At 35.1% G+C, this 23,955-nt stretch overlaps 2 protein-coding genes across 4 annotated transcripts in view; one reads left to right on the forward strand and one right to left on the reverse strand.

The window, feature by feature from the left end:
* The window catches only part of LOC135207945 (calcium/calmodulin-dependent protein kinase kinase 1-like), a 382,666-nt gene extending 382,492 nt beyond the window's left edge, over positions 1 to 174 (reverse strand). For 2 of the 3 annotated variants that reach the window (XM_064239925.1, XM_064239924.1), the window contains exon 1: positions 1 to 174. This exon is cut by the window's left edge and continues 844 nt beyond it. The gene's annotated coding sequence lies outside the window, so the exon portion shown is untranslated. The other variant, XM_064239927.1, reaches the window with a different exon arrangement.
* Positions 175 to 9,922: 9,748 nt separating this feature from the next.
* Positions 9,923 to 19,954, forward strand: LOC135207948 (twinfilin-1-like). Its single transcript, XM_064239932.1, has 8 exons — positions 9,923 to 10,073; positions 10,303 to 10,414; positions 10,595 to 10,757; positions 11,279 to 11,350; positions 12,130 to 12,295; positions 12,579 to 12,725; positions 13,007 to 13,128; positions 15,611 to 19,954. Exons 2-8 carry the CDS (start codon positions 10,365 to 10,367, stop codon positions 15,773 to 15,775), a joined length of 885 nt encoding a protein of 294 aa, XP_064096002.1. The 5' UTR covers positions 9,923 to 10,073; positions 10,303 to 10,364; the 3' UTR covers positions 15,776 to 19,954.
* Positions 19,955 to 23,955: the final 4,001 nt, after the last annotated feature.

Genomic DNA, 23,955 nt, shown 5'->3' on the forward strand with positions numbered 1-23,955 from the left:
CGCAATCATTATTTCGTTCATTCGTATCACGCAAAAAAATACTTTTCAAGTATGTATATTTGATTTTGTGCGCTTTGTTTCAACGATAATGATTCACGAAACAGCACAACACTTAAACAATAGACCAATTCTTTCTGAGTATTTGAACCTGTCAACTTTTTCTTTCTGATGATTCTAGTAATCCATGAAAATAAAAAATAACAAAGTTAATATTAAATAACAAAGCTTATAAGTGACATGTGGGCACATCATTTGTTACATATTTTCGCATGTTTATCATTCTTACACATAATGCATATATATATATATATATATATATATATATATATATATACATATATATTATATATATATATATATTAGTGTGCGTGAGAGAGAGAGAGAGAGAGTACACTCAATACATCACCACGGTGCGAATCTTAAGGTTATTACTGTGACACTAATTGCTATAAATCTGCCTTGTTCCTTTCTCTCTAACTCCCGCATGCATCTCTACCAGGTAATAAATTCACTCCCTACACTAGCACACTAACACAAACACACACACACACACAGAGTTCTATAAAATAGGTCTACAGATAACTGAAAAAATTCACCAAGACATACGAGTATATAAACCATATGACAAATGCTGACTAATAAAATAATATTAATAAAAGAAAAAATAAGTTCTACTTAAAAGTAATAACCAAAGACAATGGCAAAATGTTATTATAACCTTAACTGGAGCAAAACGAGAACATTTAAAATTATAATTAACTTCTCTACGGTGTGTAAGTATGGCGCCACAAACACGATTTTACGACTAAGTCTTTTTTTTTAACTATCTTTTTTATTAAATAAGCTCACGATATTCCTTTTAACTTTAAAAAAATCACAGTTGCAAAATCATTCCATTCCTCGTAGAGAGAGAGAGAGAGAGAGAGAGAGAGAGAATATTCTCCCACCTTTTCCCATTATGAAACGCACCTCGTTAAACCTCCTATAGAGGTATTGCTTAACTTGGTAACTATATTTTCTGCTACCCTTAAAATAAAGTCATGATGATGAACATGTACACACACATATGTACATACATACATACATATACGTAGTCCTAGATAAAAATATTTTAGGATGTCCACAGCTGCCTTCACAGTAGTAGTAGTAGTACTAGGGACAGCAATTACTTAAAAAAAAAAAAAAAAAATTTCATCTGTCCATCCACCTGTGGTGTTTTTGTATGGTAACACTGCGTCCCGGGCTTTAGATAGTCACATTCAGCTTACATTCAACGATTATAATAACATCCTATTTCGAACATTAACGGTGTAATTCGCATACAGTAAATTATTAAAACACTTTTCAGTTGCAAATGTACACCCAGATATCCTTTTATACTAAAACTTACACATACCGTAACTATCTAAAGCCCGGGACGCAGTGTTACCATACAAAAACACCACAGGCGGATGGACAGATGGAAAAAAACAGAGTATAGTTACATTCAGCTTACATTCAATGATTATAATAATATCCTATTTCGAATACTATATTAACGGTGTAATTCGCATAAAGTAAATTATTAAAACACTTTTCAGTTGCAAATGTACACCCAGATATCCTTTTATTTACCTAAAACTTACAAATAGCGTAACTATCTAAAGCCCGGGACGCAGTGTTACCATACAAAAACACCACAGGCGGATGGACAGATGGAAAAAAACTGAGTATAGGACCCATTGTTACCCTTCTTACACATGCATCCGTAGTGATTCCGTACTAATGTCAAAAATCCCGAAGCAACCGGCTTCAAGCACATATGAAACCGTATAAACCCTAAATATTCTTCTTGAATCCGTACAACGTCCCTTACCGTCGATATCCGGGAGCAATTTCCCTTCGGGAGACCCTGCTTTTAGACACTGTATTACCAGTAATTGTTCCGCATTTCCGGAGTAATAAATAAAAAAATATAAAAAAATGGTGGATTGTAAAACCTAGGCTTAAAGGCAACCAGACGTTGCTCAACTGTCAGCAGTAAGGTGAACCAGGGAAGTGACATAGGCCTACTAAAGTTCTTCGACAAATCAGACAGCACTAGACATAACATCATCCAAATAAGCTAATGTCTTATTAAAAAAAAAAAAAAAAAAAAAAAAAAAAAAAAAAACGAGCTATAAACCATATCAAAAATTGCTAAAAATAACGAAAAGGGCCGTTCAATAGGTGTTTGTGGAACGGATAAAAACTCGTTAATTGGTTCTGTAAATATAACGGTTATTCAGACTGTAAAACAACGAAACTAATGTACACATTTTCTTTTCGGTAATGGAGATTTTCAGATATATAGTAAAAGAAAAGCACTCAAATGGAAATATAAAATTGCAAGCTACTGGTAAGAAACATACTCAATACGAGCTAGACCCATGTGTGCTGGTGCAACCAAGGCAACACATATTACAGTGCGTTTCTGCTATCTCCGACTTCCGTCATTTGCTGGACATAGGAGTGATTACGGGATGGCACCCTTATCTTTCATACATAGGATCCATCGATCGGATGGTTAATATTTGAGGTCTCCCATGTTGCAATCGCGTTTCGAGCTTACGGAAGAGCAGTGAAATGGGTATAGGCTTAACTGCGCAGGTAATCATTTCTCCTTTTGATTGTATCTTACATTTGTTTCAGTGGGTTCGCGTTGAAGTGACGCAAACTGCTCTAAATAACTGAAGATCTTGCTTGAAATTCCCCCCGAGAGAGAGAGAGAGAGAGAGAGAGAGAGAGGAGAGAGAGAGAGAGACGAGAGAGAGAGAGAGAGAGAGGAGACTGAGAGAGAGAGAGAGAGAGAGAGAGAGACGCGTCCTCCTGAATCAGATAAAAAGTAAAGTTCAAGTTTGTGTGTGATTGAATCAATACTGGAACGATCGTGTAAGTGTGTTTGCCTCTATCTCTGTTAGGACTGTGTGTGTGAGTGTACATGTGTATGTAGGTATGTGTCCGTGTGCGTTAGAGAGAGAAAGAGTGTGAGTGACGCCATGATCACATGGCACTAAGAACCGGTTCCACTTTTCCATAAGTCAAGCACATGGCATTAAATTTACAGAGCACTTCCTGTTTATTGTTCTGCGCATACAAAAAAAAATTAGATATTTCTCGTAATGCCATACCACAATTTGCAGAAGGGGAGATTTTATTGTATGTAATTTGTGTGTCTCTACATATGATGGTAATATAATATAAAAAACAATTTAATGCTTCAGTACATTAAAGTATTTCTTTTTTAGTATGTCCAGACAATTCAATCATATTTTAAACTTGTTGTTATTAAACAAAGCTTTATTAGGTAAATGTTAATGTAAATATTAGGGGTAGGCTATCATTGCAAGTACGGACACTCATAATATCAGACTAGCCTAAAGTGTAAGTGACATTTCCGGCTAAACCAAAAAGTTACGTAACGCATGACAGGTAACATCTCACTTTTCAATTATGTATTTCATTATTTCCACTTTTCATCTGTTTTCTTCATTTATAACGCAGTGTAAAACACACACACACACACAAATACAGTAGGCTCGTGTCTACATGATCAAAATAACTTCGATTAGGCCTAAAATATTTTTCATAATGGCATGTAGCCTATAACTGCACTTTTCCAGGAAGAGTTCAATACCTGTTATTTTCACTTTTGGCACTTAGCAAAAAAGGCGACCACTCAGGAATTAGTAATGTCGTTTAATGTCGCTGCATCAGACGACCTGAAAGCACATTACGTAAACGACACGTTTGTCCCGGAAGTGCGCGCGAGTGCTTGACTAAAGCACTTCGGTCACAATTATTTTTTCAATGTTCACGACATTTAAAGTAGACGAAGAAAACAAACTTTACAGGAACTATCGCACTTGCAAGCGAATTTCACACTCGTGCTATACCGAAGCGCCGACCGACAGAGCCTGCAAGAATGTGCAAGACACGGTTGCAAGGCCAATACTGGGTTTCGAAGTAACATGCCCCTCAGCCACTTCACGGACCTTTCTTCCAAATGTAAACAAAGCCACGTTCGAATCCGTGTCTCTAGGCATAGACTTCACACTTTAAAAATAATAATAATAATAATAATACTTTATACGTCGTACATCAAGATAGGGGGGTTACTTTTTTCACGTTTCTGATAAATACTTACGCCTCCGCTGCCGATCGTTTAAATGTCAGCCGCACACAAGACGATGTCGTCTTTCAGCTTGCACGCCGACTTCATATGTGTCGGAACTCGGCCATTCAAGAGGAGTCGTTACTCTATATTGACCGATATATATATTTTTTTCTTCAGTAGTTCATCACGCCAAGTTGCTATATACTTTTCATTCATTCGTCACCGAAACCCACCTTTGGCGATAAACAAACGAATAATGGCGCCAATGTCGGTGTTTTCTGACACGTCATTGTGACACTTAAAGTTCCTTTTTTTTCTTCTTCTTCTTCTTCTTTCAGTTCTTAATTAAAACATTTTCTCCAAACTTCCTAGTCGTTATATGACTAGATTCACCACCCAAAGGCGTTCACATCCTGACGATACGGCCTACGAGAGTGAGGGAGAGAACATGTGGACTGAAGTGGTAAGGTTTCTGAGTTCTGTCAGCCAAGTGTCCCTTAGGTGTTGGGGGGGAGCCCTCTGGGCTTCACTTGTTCTTGGGGGCGCCCCTGGGTCGGGAAGCCTTTTCAGTTGAATAACTAACTTCTGTGGAGTTTTATTTATCGCTGCTTGAACGTTCCAGAGCAGAGAGGTCACTACGCCGCTATCGTTTCTTTTATTATTATTATTATTATTATTATTATTATTATTATTATTATTAATATAACGAAACTTTTTTTATCGTTAATATACATTACACGAACGACCTTCGGTTGTGCAAGAAGAAACCAGTCATTTATTGACAAGGGGAAATCAATGGTATTGATCATAGGTCACTTATTTATATTTTTTTGCAAAATCTCTCTCTCTCTCTCTCTCTCTCTCTCTCTCTCTCTCTCTCTCTCTCTCCACACTTGAACGAGCACTCACAAGCGCGCACAACCGCAGGAATCAATTACGTTCTTAAAGTAGCCGACTGCATTATAATAGAAGCTTTGCATCTTGCATTTGCAATTTATTTCAATGAAACTTTTATTATATATCATGACCATTGACGTAAATCTTCACGACGTCTTGACGAATCCAAATAAAGACTGTGCTTCGCTGAACGAGATCACAGATATTGACTGAATGACGTGTACTACACATCATATCACCCATGGCTTTCCACTGCCTCGCAGTTTCGAGTTCCCGCGCTTCAGGGGAGCTTACGAACTTTCGTTTTTCTTATTTGTTTGTGTGGATTCCTATTTTTACTGTAATCTATATGTGTGTTTATAGAGGCCGAGATGAGAACGTGTAAAGGGACGGTTGAGCCAACGCTCCTATATAGAGAATTGAAGCATGAAAATCGAAAGTGAATAAAAACGTTTACTTGTTATAATGTGCTGATATGTGCCTAGTACATTTGTCGTAGTAAAATCTGAAAGGGTCAGAAATATGAAGAAATATAGAACCTGGAAAAAATGGGAAGGAAGGAATGTCTACAAAATGCTGGATAAATTTTGTGGAAGAGGTATACTGGAACGGGTAGCCTTATATAATGGCGAGCGAATGTGTAGGAGGTTGGTGTGCTGCTCATGAGTTCTCGGTGTTTAGACTATAAGGGCTTTTTTCGACATCTAGTTATGCTGCACCATCAATAAAGGCCCATGTGGTCATTAAACTGAATCGTTTGTTACAATAAACAGGCATTTTTCTACTTTATGATTGTCTCATCTAATGACCAGTCAAATGGTTTGTCTTAAAATCAACAGATCTTTCAATAAAAAATAGTTTTTAAATAAGTTTTAAAGTGAAATATCTGAACGAAACAGCCTAAATTATAGCTGTATCATCAAATCGTCCTATTACATTCCAATAATATATGCCAGCTTATAAACAGTAACTTCATATATCTTAATACACAGGCAATAGGTATGACTAGACGTCATAGTTACATATAGTAACATATTACAATTATGAATTTTATCTTATAATGTATGACAATCCAGCTTCTTGATATTCTAGTACCATATCAAGCATAGACTTACAGAACTAAGGATCACATGCTCATTTTATTCATCTAATCTACCTAATTCAGGAAAACTACACAGAATATTACTTGGCAGACATACTAATAATCATTCATTCCGCGCATTCACATTTTACTCTTAATGGTTAGATTTAAGCAAGTTAATACCGTCAGTAAGAAAGAAAAAAAGTAACAGAACATTGTTAATTGGTAACCGGCTTTATGCCAACTGGCGCCTGTCATGGATACCGTTGCTAAAACGGTGCTAGTCAGATATTTGGTATCCTATCAATGAGTAGTCAGAAGCTAGGAAATCGGATGCAGTGTTGACAGTTTGCCAGGACGCAATAGAGACAGACACCTTCAGACTCGCTGGCTATGGCTACGGTGTGATAACTCACAAAAGCAACCTAATCGAAACAGGAAACTATTTTTAGATACACACTTCAACATTACACATAAATTCCTGGTTACCTACGAGGAAAACACACACCCGAGAGAGTTAATCCATTCGGGTTAAAGATGGAACACTGTCCACAAAGCTTCGAGAGAAAGGTAGCTAATAAATTAAAGGTCAAATGAAAACCATTGTCTCACCTTGAGAGGGAATCCACACTGTAGGCCTAATGAACGATATTGGTTTCCCTTGAGAGGAAATCCATATAGGGGGCCAAAACAAAGCCATTGTTTTTCCTTGAAGGAAAATCATATCAGGCGCCAAAACAAAGCCATTGTTTTTTCCTTGAGAGGCTGTTTTTCGGAAAACATCTTTTCCTGTCATATTCCCTCGTCATATACTATGTTTTAGTATAACAAATTGTCAGTTTCTCCTCCTTTTGGAATTTATGAGAGAGAAACCTACCTACATTAGAAAGTTTCCTTCTCCCACCCCATATACTTCCTGTCTATTTCATTATTTTTATATCTAAAATGTGATCTATATTTGCATTAATCTTGTTCATACAGTGCATGCAAGGAGAATAAATATCTTAGAAAAAACACTGGCTAGGTTATTTTTCTGTTTTCAATAGTCTCCCATTGCCTTGTTTCCATTTTCTTTGGAAAAGTAGATCCCCTCCGAATTGCATCATTTATTAATATCAAAAGCTTCGTCAAAATTCCCCGAATCATCTCCTTACCATGAAATGAAGGAGTTTAATTAATTAAAGCGTTTTAAAATCTATTCTCTTATAGTATTTCACTGCCATGTTTACATTTTCTCTAAAAAAAAAAGTATAGGTAGAGAGAGAGAGAGAGAGAGAAAAAGCGCTTTCTCTTTTTCGCCCCTGACGTGAATCCTCTCTTTATTTTTCAATGAAGGTGTTTATTATCCTTAGATCAGTTCCCTAACTCCCCTTTTTATTTTTTCACATTATTCCCATGCTTGCATTTTCTTTAGAAAGTAGAGAGAGACAGGGAGAGAGTGTGTGCTTTCTCTTCCTCGTCTCCCGTGACATTTGAGTCTAAGCGACCGATCGAGTAAGAAGACTGTCAGAACAAAACAATGTCACACCAGACGGAATCACAGGTAATAATGGAGTTTTTATTGCTTTTTACCGTTTGTGAAGATAGTATTTTGCTCTGAATTGAACACATAATGCAAAGTAAAAATGTAAAATTGTTATTTTGTTAAGATGAACCGATATAACGAAGCCTTTTGCTGTTGCCTAGGTGGGAAGGGGCGTATCATGGTACTAGGTTTACCCTATATAAATATACTAGTTATTTATCTATAAATTTAGTAAATTAACAAAAGGAAAACTAGAAAATAAAGATATTTCTTGAGATTTAATTAAACTCGAAGCTTAAAATGGTGTATATTGGTACAATAACCTAATCTTTTCACTATCTATCTTAAGTCTAAGACTAGGTCTATGCTATGCCTAGAATAGGCCTAGCCTAAGCTTTCAGTGAATTATTATGAAATATTAGCATATTTACCCTCAAGCGAGAGGTAAAATAAGCCTAAACAATAATTTCTATTATTTTAGGGTGTGGTTCTAGTTCATGAAACGAGTATAGCCTAGGCTAAATTAAGCCTAGGCTACGTATCTACTTGGTAGCCCTATTTGTAGCCGTTGATGACGACTAGGCCTACATATATTATATAGCAAATATTGTATAGCTGTGTTTGTACCCTTTAATATTTCTATGTAGTCTAATGGTGCTTTTGTAATAATTACATAACCTACACATTTCCAAGGTTAAACTGCAGATTAGGTAGGTATTAGCCTATCATGTCCCCAACCTGTGGGGGTAATGTAAAAGCACAAACAAAAGATGGTAAATACACAAACTTAAAAAAAAAACGTAATTCTAGGCAATACTAACTCTGCGCGGACTGCAAGGAATGTTCCCGCAAGTACGACAGCCACTAGGGATTGACGGTGTCAAATATATTTCGCTGCATTTAGTACTATCCCCTGGGGGTTGATTACAGTCAACCCTCCAAAATAATGGTAGATTCTTAATAAGCAACCCAAATACTATAGGAAACCGTAATTTCCAAAGAAATACCTGACGCGGAGTCTATTTATTACCTAGATTTACCACAAAAACATAACAAAAAGGGGGTGGGTAGTTTGCAGAACGACAGTTTCAAGCTCCAATATATACCTCTGAACTGAAGCTTAGTTCTTGTTTCCAATGTTGAAGCGGTACTTTGCTGGTCTGAGATGGGTTGAAACCCCCAAAATCATGTCCGGGCACGGCACCCTATGTGAGGTTAGGAAGGTAAGGTCGGGTTAGATGAGGACATGGCATTCTTGGAAAGATTAGGTTTTTTTAGTGTGCAGAAGTGTTCCCTTTCATTTTACACTCGCCCTGTAGTAAATATTCCACTCGGTGACTGGCAGGAATTAGTCTGCGGTAGTTGTCTGCAGTTTTACCCTTAGTTAACTCGCGTCGTCAGCTAATGTGTGAACAATGAATTGTATGTAAATTGCTGAATAGGTATTATCTGGCTGGCCACCAGATTTGTAGTTTTCACTTACATGCCATTAAGTTTGTCCTATTTTTCGTATTTTTAAAAATTAAGTGCATGTAAAAGTTTGTTCATAAGTTACATAACAATTACCTCCAGTTGCAGTGCAAAGTAAAAAAAGAGAGAGAGACAAGTGGTTTCCTCAGCCTTAAAAGTACACTTACTTTTCCCCACAAAACTTAGCTAACCATCGGTTAATTAATTTTAATAACATTGAAGTACTTCATGATTCTTAGCCAGTAAGTGCATAGACTAGTCATATCGGAGGAGGGGACATCTTCACCAGTCAAACAAGCATTTTATTCCTTAGAACTGGAGAGCCCCAAAACAGCGGAGCATTGGAGGATGGTCAATACTGTATAACCATGAAATATACAAAATGGCAATTAGGCTAGACTAAGTTTACCCAGTATGAATTTCTCAATTCCAGCTTGAGCTTATGTTTCTCTAACTGCCTATGTGTGATGTGTGTTTTTGACCATTAGTGTAGGTTTAGCCGACTCATTTTTGTGTATGGGGCTGCATTAGGAAGTGAAATACTTTGGCTATCATTAATTATTGGCCATTTGTAATTCTTGTTAGGAAAGTATTTCTCAGACATGTGGCTTTTCTTTGTACGGCAAATAGTAAATGGCTAAGGTTAAGGGATTTTTCAATATGCTTAAGATGCATAGTAAACAAGCTAATTTTAATATGTATGCCTATTGGTAGAAAATATGATGGCACGGGAAAAGAATGCGGCACGGGAAAAGAATGCTGCATGTTTCACAATACTAGTATGTATTTGTTATGCTTATTATTTTGATAAGTAGTATTGTAAAGTTTTCTGTAATGTGATGATGTATGTAAAGTATTGTTTTGTAACATTACTTACTTACTTCCAGCAAATGACGCGCTGCTAACTTTTTTCGGTACGTGCCGCAGCGGTAACATTCGAGTCTTTAAGGTCACGATTGAAGATGGTAAGTACAGGTTTATTTAGGTTTATGAACTTTTTTTAATTTAGCTCCTCAAAAATGAGAGTTATGCTCTTACCACTTCTAGCAAATTGGTTGTATGTTGTTAATAATACTTACTGCAAGCATATGTGTTGCCCTGTAGTTTATGCTGTTATGTGTTATGTAAATCTGTAATTAAGATCTTACTATGACACAGGTGTTTGGAAACTAATCGAATTAATGTCTTCAACAGAGGCACTACAGCTTGGGGAGTATCAGGAGGCAAGGGGTTCCTGGGAAGATGACTACAACTTGATGGTTTTGCCATTACTGAGGGAAAAACAGCCTTGCTATCTTCTCTACAGGTATGTGTTTAGCTTGCTAGCAGGATTTTCTCTATACAGCTGTTTACATTAGCATGATATACAACTCATTTACAACTATTTTGGGGTGTTATTTGTCTCTGAGTCACGGAAACATATCATATGTCATTAAATTTATGCATTTTTTCAGTGTAATTATAATAATGCGATTGTTTATTGTAGGTTGGATTCAGAGGCACATGGTGGATATGAATGGCTTCTGCTCTGCTGGTCACCTGATGACTCCCCAATCAGGGAGAAGATGTTGTATGCTTCTACCAAAGCCACTCTTAAAAAGGAGTTTGGTGCAACACAAATCAGTGATGAGTTGTTTGGCACAGTAGAGGTAAGCATATAGTAGAAGTTAATGTTCTCAACATTCTGCAAAAAAAATATCAAGTCATAAAGTCAGCTTTGAGTACTTTTACATATTTTATATCAATGATTTTTTGTTTTCTGAGCAGTCACTCATAATTTCTCCACTGTTAGATAGTCTGCGTTTGAAAATTTAGTCTCCCTTATGAATGATAAAATCGTGGTTCATAATTGTAGTATGTGGAAATGGTAATAAAACAGATAAAGTAGTGGATATTTATGGTGTTCATGGGATGGATGTAAAATCCTCAGGATAAAAAGTTCTTGTTATTAAGTACTTTCATGAGACTACAGTTACACTTTTAGATTCCTAAGGCTTTTGAGATAAGGAAAATTCCAAAACTCATACCATTTTGAGATTTGTAAAAAAAAAAAAAAAAAAAAAAAAAAAAAAAAAAAAAAAGTTATGAAAGTTATGGGCTTACTGCTAATAAGCTAAGAGGTAATTTTTTCTTATTGCTCATGTAAATTTGTCTCATGTTTTTCATACAGGAAGATCTCAATTTAGATGGTCTTCATCGCCATCGTAAATCAGCTTCCGCTCCTGTTCCACTGACCATGAGGGTAAGCTTGCCAACTGGTTCTTTCACCATCAGTGCACCACGTATTAATACTTAAAGGCCTTTCCAGCATTTCCTCAGTCCCTAGCTGCAACCTCTCTCATTCCTTTTACTGTACCTCCGTTCAAGTTCTCTTTCTTCTGTCTGACTTTCCACCCTCGCTAACAATTGCTTTGTAGTGCAACTGCAAGGTTTTCCTCTTGTTACACCTTTCAGACCTTGCTGTCAGTTTCACTTTCTTCACTGAATGACTTTATAGGTCCCTGTGCTTGGCCTTTGGCTGAAGTTTTTTTTTCTATTCTATTCACTTATTCCTGCTTGTGTTTTACTTGACTCTACAAACTTTCTGTATTTATGAAGTGATTTTGTTTCTTCCTTCAAGTTTAAGTGATCTCATATTCTCTCCATCTTTTTTTCTTGATGATGTTGAATTCTATAAAGGCATCAGGTTGTTTTTCTTTTCTCACTTAAAATTAAAACAAGTCAATCTGAATTTTATAGATGTACAGTAGTGCAAATTTTTTTATAATTTTGACTTATACTAGTGGCTGGTGTAATTCAGTTTGATGTGTGTGGTTTCACCCAGGAATAATCCCTCATGATGGATTACTAGAATCTTTTACAGTAGGCTCAACGGAATTGTAAATTGTAATTGTACGTTTAACTAAATCTATAACAACAAATGAAAGCAGATTGAAGATTGTAAAATTTATGCGTATATTAAGTAGTTACTCTTGTAAGTGTTTATTGAAAGACTTTAACAGTGTGTTAAATATTAAATAGGAAGAAGAAATGAAAGAAATCAAGAAACTGGAAGTTGGAGTTGATATCAGCATAGACACCAAACACCAGACCCTTGCGGGCGTTGCTTTCCCCATAATGCAAGACGCTATAAATTCCATCAAGCGCTTTGCAAGTGGGGAACTGCAGTATGTGCAAATGAAAATTGGTAAGTAGGTAAAACATTTATCTTTGGTTACTTCACTCACTGAAAAGGCTTAGTTAAGTACATAGTGAGAGTGAGTAAAGTGGCTCCACTTTACTCTGCTGAAGGCTCATTACATTCACCATTCTATATTAACAATGCTGTTGGATGTAAATATGGAATAGTCAATGTTTCTTACTTTCTCTTTTGATTATAGTTTGTAACTGTCTCACTATACTTTGCAAATACAGGAATTTCAAGGAGAAATGTTCTTTAATCAGATAATCATTGTATTGTATGTGGACAGATACAACAGCTGAAGAAATTCAACTTGACAGTGATGTTGCATCGCTTCCCATTGACAAACTTCCCGCTCATATTCCTGATTCTGCTGCTCGATACCATCTGTACCGATATGACCATAATTACGAAGGAGACTTTTTCCATAGTGTTTGTAAGTGCATAATGTATCTTTCTTTGAACATAAATACTGTACTGAAGATTTTGTAGGGTAAGGCAATTTCATTATTGTTATATTATTGACTTTAATGCAGTAAAACTTTTGAAAACTTGTGTTTGATATGAATGAAAATTATGAAAGTATTTAGTTTGGTTCTTTATTTCAATTAATCATATAGAATTGGATCTGCATTGCCCTTTTCAAGATGATATATTGGAGGAAACAGCAAATTGAAATAGTGCAATAGTTTAACATATTTGATTTTTTTTTTTCAGTATTCATCTATTCCATGCCTGGATACAACTGCCCCATCAAGGAGAGAATGTTATATTCTAGCAGTAAGAGTCCTGTAATTGACCTTCTGGAAAATTCCATAAACCTAGAAATTACCAAAAAGGTAAGAATTTGTTATGCTAGTCTTTTGTATTTTAGGTTTTAGTAGTGATGCACCACTCACTGTGTAGTGGTGATGCAGTTGCTAGTGACCCATTTATGTGGTGATTTCATTTACTAGTGAGCTCTTTCCAGTATCTGGTGTGAAATGGGTTTTAATTACTGGCATTTTTTGGTGCTATCTGTTTTGTATTGAGTTTCACAGTGAAGACTTTATCAGTTTACTGTTTAAAAATATACGTAGTAATGTTTCTTTTCGCTACCTATTGGTAGCTTAATTCCTTCCAAGCTCTGTTGGTTTTGTGCAAAATTTATAAAACGTCAATCACTGATATTGTAAAGTAGCTCAACTAGACTGCAAAGTCCCATATACTATAGACATGTTAGGCATACAAAAACTATTTGGGAGGATTTATGATTACTGTGGGAGGACAATTGAAAAAAGGAAAAGTTGAAGAAGTTGGACAGATAGGAGGAAAGAGACTTAAAAGAAAGTAAAATGTAGGCAGGAATGCAGTAGAGGTTACTGCAAAGACCCTTAAATATTATCTAAATGTGCAGTACAAGTCATACTGGGATGGTGCCCCCTTATGGGGCCAAACTTTTTATTTGGTATATGCTCTACATACGTGTCAGATTTTATACTGATTTTTATTAACGGAATTATATGAGAATGACAGAGAACTTTAAGAACTTGAGATTGAAAAGTACTATTTGTAGATTATCTGAGTAAGATGTTCTTCATTCAAGGCAAGCAGTAATAATTCTCATTAATCTAACCAAGGTGCTGAGCTTCAAACCAAATTTTCTGTAGTACCTGCCTTTAGATAATCATTTGATCTTAAGTATTCAGGGTGTGGGATGTATGTGAATGGGAAGGTCTCACATATTAGGTACCATATTACAGCAATCCTGCTAAAACTCTTGAAGGTTGAGGACCACAGTTCTGTGGAGATTTTAAAATTGCCATTTTTATGGAAGCTTACATCATCTTTCAACACATCCCATTCACGGTTCACATAGTATTTTATCCCTAAGTAAAGTAAAGGTAAGGAAGTAGATAGATAAAATTAAGAAGTGTTATACTTACTGAACACAACCTACTAACTGTAAAGTACAAAGAAAATTTAATCGGTCCAACTACTCATTAATACGTGTAGACAATGACAGAGCATCAGGTACAGTAGCTATACGGACTCCAGCCAAGGTTTACATGTATTCATAAGTTACTTGATAATGGTATTTTCTGTGTATGTTATACTTTTGTAGAGTGTTCAATAAATATATTAATTTCTTATTTATTTCTGCTTCACCTGCATTTGTTGAATATGAACGACAACTCGGTGTTTATATGATGAACTTTGTTAATCTTCATTTTGATTTATAATTTTCCTGTGTTTATGAAGTAGAATGCATTTTTCATCTTGATGAATGTTCTTTCAAAGTTCTGTTTTTCTATGGGTATTATGACAAAGGCTCATTATTAAGCCCGGAGCTATTTTTCCACAGTCTGGATTATTATGTAAGAATACTCAGGAACCTGGTATGTTTGGCTTTTACGTTTTTCTTTTTCTTGGGATTTATTGTGTTCAGGTGTTTAGGGTCCTAAGACTGATACAAGGCAGTGATATTTTCTGGAGGCTGTTTATAGCCAAACATCAGATATGTCAGTAATTTTGCAGTCTTATTTATGTTTATGCTTGGCCATACACAGATACCAAAATGTGATGAAAAATGTATTGCTGAATGTAACAGAATTATTACATCATGGATGAAGATTTGAATCCTTAATACCTGCCTCCCTCCCTTTCTCCGATTATAAAATCCGAGGGTGGTTAATAAACATATTTCTGTTGAGTAGTATTCTTCTTATCAGGATGATTATTTTATCTAAGGTTGAAGGATTGTAATGGAAATTTTAGCCCCAATTGTAGATAAAAGAGAAAGGAATGTTGAAAAGTTGTACGAATTCAGTATTAATTAATATTCAAGTCATTCATGAAAAAAACAAAGATTTTCTTTGTATGTAGCTTTGTTTTTCAATTTATGAAGTTCATTCTTCCATGAATTTGGCCACTGAACTGAAAAGTTATAAGACCGACTGTTAATTGCTGTAATTTATCATGTTATGGTACCTGCATTTTCTTATTTTTTATCCTTCTTTTTCATATTTGCTTGCAATTTTTCCAAAATGTATACTGTATTATGCTCATCATAATTAACTACGTACTTGTTTGAGTTGTTTATGCCATCATGTTTTTATCACTGGCCAACCCCACATGATTATGTTTACAGCAATATCGAATATTGTTTATAATGCCTAAATACATAAGAACGTAGAGTGTAATGGGTCAGGTTGATAAGGTAGTTATAAGTGAAGTAAGAGGTTTACAGTTATGGAGCTGGAAAATTAGATAAGATTTTGGTAACATAAGTTAAGGATGGGAATTATCCTCTGAGAATTATATCAAGATTTTTTTAAACAGCTGGAAATTGGCGAAGGTGCCGAGTTGACTGAAGAATACCTCCTGGATGAAATTCACCCCAAGCGAAACTTACACCGTCCCAAATTTGCCAAGCCAAAGGGCCCAGCCAACCGAGGGGCAAAGAGATTGACACGAGCACCAAAGGATAGTCAAGTAGAGAGTTAGTTCTATTGTGTGACATAGTCTATTAGTGTATAAGTTAATGAGTATTTAAGAAGCTTTGACTGTGGTACAGTACATTTTTATATGGATTCTTGAGAACTCTTTGAAAATTATGGCAAAGAATATTTTGTATGCACCAATAATATCCTGTGTTGGATTTCTTTTTGTACTTGGAAAATTTGAGTGCTATTGATTGTCATTTCTACTGTATAACTAGAAAATGCCATTATATTGCAGAGCTTCATATTTTTGGTCTGGTGGTTAACATTGTTGATTATAGGAGCTTTAAATACTGTGAAAAGGACTTTGAATATTTTTTTAGTCTGAGGTAATTTTGACTTGTTAACAGTATTCGAAGTTTGAAGATTGTACAGTGCGTGATTTGTTATCTGATAATTAGTATATGCTTTACCTTTGAAAAGTGAGCTTTAAAAATGTGGTTTTAAGTGACTTTGGTTTTAGTAGAATATTCAACTTTGGTAGGTTGTTGACGAAAGAGTTAACATGTATTAGGTTTTGTTAGTTTTGAGTACTTTATGCTGTAGCCCCTTAGTAGAAACTTTTGGTTTTGGTTGAGTTACCTCTTTAGTGTTATTGCATTCTTTGCATTTAGTTGTATGCTTTATTAAATTTTATTTGAACAATTGATCTTCACATTCTTCCTTACACTTATTCTGTATTTTTTACTTCAAGGCATTTTAACTGAAGTAGGTATTCGCAGTTACTGTGATTATTAAATTTAAAAAAGCACCTCTTGACTCCTTTGCTTGGGTCTATCCAAATCGAGTGAAATGCTGTTATACTTGAAGTTACAGTTCTCTTACCCTCCAAAGTTTATTTATCCTTTTCTACCGTAGCTTGCAGGATATTTCTCCTTATTATTTCAGCATCAGATGATGCAAGTTTAGTGCATGATAAAAAAAAAAGGTTAACCATTATTAACATTTTCACAAATCATATTTATGTATGTACAGTATGCCATGTTGATGTCTTCAGTTGCCTCTGCACAATAGTTTATTATCTGCTGGAATGCACTGAACAGAGCAGAATGCTCAAGTATCATTATAATAAAGTTAAGAGGAAAATGTTTGAATAGAATTTAAAAAATGAAGTACATTCAGCTCATAGCAGGTTGTATGCCTAGTGTTGAGGAGTACTTGTTAATCTAGTGAACATGATCAGAAGGGCCTAACTTTCGAATTATGTTTAGATAGAAAAAAATATTTGATGATTAACGTGGATTACTGTCTCTGTTTGAATATGGGGCCCTTGTATCATCAGACAGAGACCCTTCATTACCAAAGATAATTCATCACATCTAGGTCTTTGCTGTTATTAAAAAAGAATTGCTGCATCTTTAGAAATGGAGTTGCTCATGTAACTTGGAACTTGATATTTTAGTTAAATAATACTCGAGTATTTTATATCATCTCAAGAAAATCTTGATGAGGAGCAGTTTCAGGTCTGTGAAGTTGGGATTGATTGGGGATAGTGTTGCCAACTTTGTATCTGCAATTCTGATTCAGTAGTTAACATCAGTAAATGTTGAAGGTGTCGTATATATTCTCAGGATTTTTCAAGATTTTTTTTAAAGGTGCTATACACTTGGTTTGATGGGCAGAATGAAAACATAAAAATATAAAAGCCAGAAAATTGCTGAGTATACTGTATATAATACAAAGATAAACATTCTGTGTAGATTTGAAAGTGCAGGTATATTTGCAGTTCCAGATTTTACCATTTAGTTATGTTTCATCTGGTGAATTAGAAATTTTTAATGAAATGTTTTGTGACTGAAATTCAAAGCAGGCCTAGAAGTTCATTCATAATATATTTTGCTCAGTGAGACTGTGTCCAAGAAGGATGTAGTTTATTATTTTACCTTGCTGTAGAATACTATATTATCATGAGTGTATACAGCGAGCGTAAGTACTATTCATGATAACTCCAGATAAATGGCATCCTCTGTTATTAGCCAGTGAGAAATCAGCCTTGATATTCAGAAGAGTCATAGCTGTACCATTTCCAAGGGATGCATTTTAGAAGCTTGATTCAACCGCAACCCTAGCATTCCAGCTCCAGTTAGGACTTCCATCCAAATGACATATCCATTTCCTTTTGTTTCACTTTTCACAACCATTTTTCCTCTTCTATCCTCCCATCAGCCAGGATTTTCTGAAAATGTAATGTGCAATACTTGCTAAGCATTCTTTCACATGTCCTAGGATTATTGTGTGTGTTTTTCCTTGATTGTGCGGATGTTGAAGCACAAATCATTTGGCCATTGCTTGTAGCACCATCATGTCCATTCCTTTGCAACTACATAGTATAAAATGAATTGCCATAGGTTTAGAGGAATTACTGTGTATAATTCAGGCTTCCTTGTTAGCAGACTGTGTGTGTTTTGTGGCTTAATTTGTTCCGTATATTGTAAAATGACATTAACTCTGTAAGCTAAGCTGCCATACATAATCTTTGAACAGTTTAACAATAGCTTTGCATGTGTGTTGTAAATTGTCGAGCAGAATCCTTATTTCATAATTCCTGAATGGTAACAAACATTGCAGTCATTGTCCTTTTTAATCTAGAAATAGAAATGTGAGCAATATAATCTTAAAAATAGATACCTGTACCGGAAAAAATCTAGCAAATAAAAATGGACATACAGACGTTTAATCTACTGATTTTGTTTGTCATCTATTTAGAGCACATGTAATAGAAGTAGGTTTATTGAAACTGGAGTACGGATAGTTTTCCTATTTTAATTTGGTATTAAATTGGTTGTTAACTTTTGGCGAGTTCTTTAATATAGCTGATAAATTAGATTGAAAATGATATTAAGGAAATTTAAATTCATATTTACCTAACTGAAGTGTTAATTTTGTTTTTAATATGGTTTCCATAAAAAATGTTTTATTTCTTTTCATACTGTTGGTGTTGCTTTATCTCTTAAACACATATCAGTAGATTGTCAATGTATGTACATCATTTATTTTGATACTTTACAAGGAATTTTGAATATTTTATATCTCATCCTGGCACAATTATCTTATTTTTAATGAAAGCGCTTGTGGATAAGAATACACATTATCATGACATTTTTCTTATTAAGTTTTAAGACAATGTGCATGAATGAGATTGAAGAACAGTGTACCTGCAAACTATAAATCAGCAAATTTGTGGATGCTAGAGTAGGCGTTGACAGTTTTAAAATGTGACAAACATGCTGTATCACTATAAGAGTACTTTCAGAGAGTGATGTTTTTTCAGCAGTGCAAGTGCTTGTATCTGCATAAAAAGAAAAAAAATGTTGCTGAAGTTTGTCTGTTGCCAAAGAAATGTGAGGAAGACAAAGTTAATTTAATTTTTATTTGTATTTTAGTCATTCATATGTAAACTTGTAATTAGGAGAGGAACTGTTTCATTGTGTACTATGATGATAATCGACTAACAGAATCTGTAATGTTGCATGAACTTTTGTTTTATCCATTCTAGTTCCTGGTTTTCCTACAGTGAAGTCCCAGATGGCGTCACAAAGTCTAGGTGCCATGAGTCACTAAAGCCTGATTAATCAAGTCTACTGAAATCCCTTGTGCCATCATAAATTATGTACCACCAAATAGTTCTCTGGTTTTCGGTGCTCTTTCAGTTATTTCACAGTAGTCGTTTGAATTTTTTTCTTTTGGTTTGACCTTCGCAGGAGGATGATACTGACAGATTATCAGTATATGTCGAGTCCTTTGCCTTTGTAGTTAATACAGATATATATATAGGCAAAACAGGGATGAATTATGTGGAATTTCATAATAACAGGGTATCTTTCTGTTTACTTTAAGGCACGAGTTTAAAGGTTCAATGTTCCCACTGCCATCTGTCGAACAGATAGTAGAGTGCAAGTTACTAATCCAAATTGTTTGTTGTTGGACCTGCGTCACACATTAAATGTGTGTTCGTCTATGGTATAAAATCATTTAGTCTTTCCTGGGTTTTTCTTGGTGTTTCTGATATTACTTTTTTGTATGCAAGAATAGCCAGGGTAATTAAATAAGTGATGACTGGATAAATTTATATTATGGAGTATATACCTGTTATACAACATTTGATATGATTTTTAGTGTTGTATATTGATAAGGAATTTATGGTTGAGTAATTTTATAAATGTATGAATTCATACTTTGACAATGGTGGTTTTTATACCCTCTTTCTAATATGTATAGTTTAAATAAATACTGTACCAGCATACTTTTGATATGCAGTAATTTATTTTATGTTGAACTCTGGAAGTTTGACTTTGTACCTAGAACAGTATTTTAAACTCTCAGATATGTCGACAGTGCAACGTCGGTTTTGCTTTTCATTCTCTAGATAGATAATTTGTAGTTAGTGCTGCTTGTCCATTCACAGCTGCTCATTTGACAGATTCATTACGGTAAAAGTTTGAGATCTTTGGTAACAAATGTAATATGCCGAGTGATTCTTTGGACACAATAGAGGCACCTTAAACACATAAATTTCCAATTAGCATGGAATCAAAGCTGTGAAGATGCAGATACTCTAGTAATATTTGTAACATAGGTATTTATATGTGATTTGGATCCTTTTTTTCTGTGATGAATGCCAGGCTGTTAATTGAAAGGTCATCGAACCTAGTGCTTGCATTGCCATTTGGTATTGTTAATCTCTTCATGGTTAGACCAGAAACATTGTAATTTATGAAAGTGTGAGGTCCCTCAAAGTGCGGATGACTCCATCAAGCACTGCTGTTCACTATGTGCACGCCAACGTTTCTGTATTAGCAGGACTGAACAGCACTTGAATTCCCTCAAAAGCACTGATCATCTGTAAACTTCACAAGGAGACATTTGTGGGAAGTGAAGATATTTTAAGTTATACAATGTAATCTAGCAAGAAAACAGTTACCAAGGGCCTACTAGAATCCTCAGTCGTATCTATACGTTAATGTCACTCAAAATATTTGAATTCTATTATACCCTTCTTGAAAATAGAAAATTACCATTTGGGCAAGTACATACTGTGGAAGAGTTGGTTTGAAAATCAACAGTCGGGCTAAACTAATGAGTAGTAGCAGTAATGTTTAATGAATATATTTTAAAGCAAATTGTAAGATACCTCTTATGATCATTTTAATTTCTAGGTCATTGGTTTGTATAATCAATATCCTTATCTACCCCAGGTCTTCGGAAAATGAGAAAGAAGAGAAGTAGGGAAAAAAAAGAAAGAAAGGGGGTGGGGCCCTTGACACCAAAGTAGTAGATCTGTGTATTTAAGAATAAAGGTTATAATAAGGGCCAGGGAAAAGGAATGCAGGAAGAGAGTCCAAGGAACCTAAGGATTACTGATTTTTTCTTACAAATAAGAAAGAACGTTGGCTCCCAGCCTATGGAGGCCATGAAATATTGTAGGTAATTAAAGGTTTGAGTAGAATAGACAAGGAAATGACACTTATTACCTCTTAATATTGTATGACAGTGATGAACTCAAATGATTGGAGAGTGAAGCAGATAATTAGTTTTTACAAAAGTCAATATAGTATTGTCAAAAGTATTGAAAGTTTAGCACAGGAATGTCTTTTGCATTAAAGTTTTGAGTAGTGTGTGAATAATGTTGATAAAGGTATCTAGGTGTAATGAAGTTAAGTTTGTTAAGAAATTTTTAAGTGTTTATTATAGTCATACTTTTGAATGACATCCGGATTTCTTGAAAGAAATGTTCAGCCTAGCAAGTGCCTGGTTAAACAGCTACTTCACTATCATCTTCCGGCGCTTGGCTGTGCCGAAAATTTTATAATCTAATCTAATCTTAACTATAATCGCATTCCAGCTTGTAGAAAATGAAAGTCAGGTTGGTTTTTACAAATAAAAAATAAAGTCTCATCCTTTTAGATAAGTATTCATGCAAAGCTTCATCATCATCATTAGAAAAAGCGTATGGTTGGCTAAGTAAAGATGCAATGTTGAGTTCGTTAGCATATGTCAGGGATGACAGGAAAACGAAAGAATCTAATTACAGTACTGTACAAGTACTTTGAGGGAGGTCGGAGGATCTGTGCAAAAAAAAAAAAAAAAAATTGGTGCAATGTAAAATTTGAATGCAATTGAGAGAAAAAAAAATGTGGGAGCTTTCGAGATGTGCTGTAAATACAGAATAAGAGGGTTGCAAGGACGATATCTGATTAATATTGTATAAATAAAACAGAAAAAGGCTAAGGCAAGTGAAAAGGGTTATCAGTTTTCTTGGGTGGTCTGGTCACATCAGGGAAATGAACAACCTTTTGGTGAATTTTTTTTCCCGGATGCAAGTGCCTTGGGACCTTGAAAACGTAATTCGAAGAGTGCATTGAAGCTAGAGGTTGAGACTTGTGTGCGTGTATGGGAACTGGCTAATGTGCTTTCTGTAGGCCTATACGAATATAAAGTGGCTGATTCTGCTGAAGTTTTCTTCAGATGGGTTTCATCCATGATTGTTTAACAGGTAATAACTAGGCCTATAGCAACAGCCATATTTTGTTTAGACTGTTTCGGGACTTCTTATTTTATTTGCATATTTAGCCAAATCATTAATGCTTCGTGAAATATACACTCATCCAAACTGGAAAGCACGATCACAAACAAACATCACAAGCTCATTCGCGGAGTCTATCATTAGATCCGAGTACAAACAATGGCTTAATATTGTGCCTGTGATGGTGCTGCTACCGGCCTACGCTTTTTGCAACTGGTAAACAACAACTTTTATTGCTATTTAATCGATAGGCTGTGAAGCAGAGCGCATGAAAAATGCAAGTTGGCAAATGGGCGGTCGTAAGTGATTGCTGTTGACTGGGAAAAAAATTAAAATTCGTTTTCTGCAAATTATATTGGTTTTCCTTTCATAAAGAAAACGTGTATCCTATTCAATTTTATCTGTCACAGTACACAGTGAAATGTGATGGTGACCTTGTTTGCTGTCAAATTTTCTGGAACATTGGTATATATTAGAGTTTTTCTTTTTAAGGCATGATGGTTAACCTAAGTTCAATCCCCATCTTTTGACTGAGGTTATTGGTCTGATGTAAGTCGTAAGTAATAAGTAGAGTCGATTTTCACTTGTAGGCTCTGTAGACATGAGTCTAGCCTAAAAGAAAATGGGAAACTCAAACGGATTTTTATCAAATATAGCCATTTTGGCTTCTTACAATAAGCATCAAATACAAATTACCCAGCTATGACGGGAGTAATGTGAGCCACTCTTTATTGCGAGGCTGGAGCTCTCATCTGCGTAATATGTCACACTAGAATACTATTAACTTGTCTTTGAGCAGGACGTATAATCGCCTTAGTCGGCACAGTCTATCATGAAAAGAGATGTATGCCTGTATTAGCGACATTGTTACTCGTGTAACCGATCACGGAGTTTTTTCCTTTTTTTGTAAAAGTGTTAAATTGTATATATGTAGTTAGAAGATGTTACTTTAGATGTATTAAATTAAGAATTGTGTACATTGTGTGTGTGGCTCGTACCTATTGATTTTCATCAATGATTTCTAAGATTTTATTCCTTTACATTGTAATGTAGACATACAAGTTTCCCATCTTCATAATTATTATTGTTGCCGTCCGTTCCAAACAATATATATCTAAAAACGTAGACTATGAAAGTACTAGCAACTAGGCTTATTGGTTAGACACATGCCTCTTTCAGTTTATTTTGATTCGTAAGACATCCTGAATGACTCTTTAATTTAGAGTATCGGACTTGTAAAGTTATTTTTTTCAGTTATTGCATGAAAAGATTTTGAATATTGCTTCTACGAAAATGAAAATCTTTGAGTGGCTTGTTCAGTTTGCGTCATCTTGGACGACTGAGGCCTGTTCATCGCAAATGACCGTTTCTTCTTTTTTGGTGACTGGTATTTCTCTTCTTCTTCCACGTAGGTGAGTTGATTAAATTACTTTTCTAATCAAGTCTACGAGCATTTGTAGTTACCTGATGGATTAAAGTACTTTGTAGTCTGGTTCCGTTTAACGGCTTCATTCCTTCTTTGTTAAAATTGATTACCAACTTTTTCTCAAGAGTTTTTATCGTAGCTAAAATGGTTTCGGCTCTAAATTATAACTTTTAAGATTGATATGCCAGGCAAAGCGATTGGGAACGAATGATTAAACTTCTACGAGAAGTAAAGG

Source organism: Macrobrachium nipponense, chromosome 34, assembly GCF_015104395.2.
Source record: "Macrobrachium nipponense isolate FS-2020 chromosome 34, ASM1510439v2, whole genome shotgun sequence".
NCBI classification, from domain to species: Eukaryota; Metazoa; Arthropoda; class Malacostraca; order Decapoda; family Palaemonidae; genus Macrobrachium; species Macrobrachium nipponense.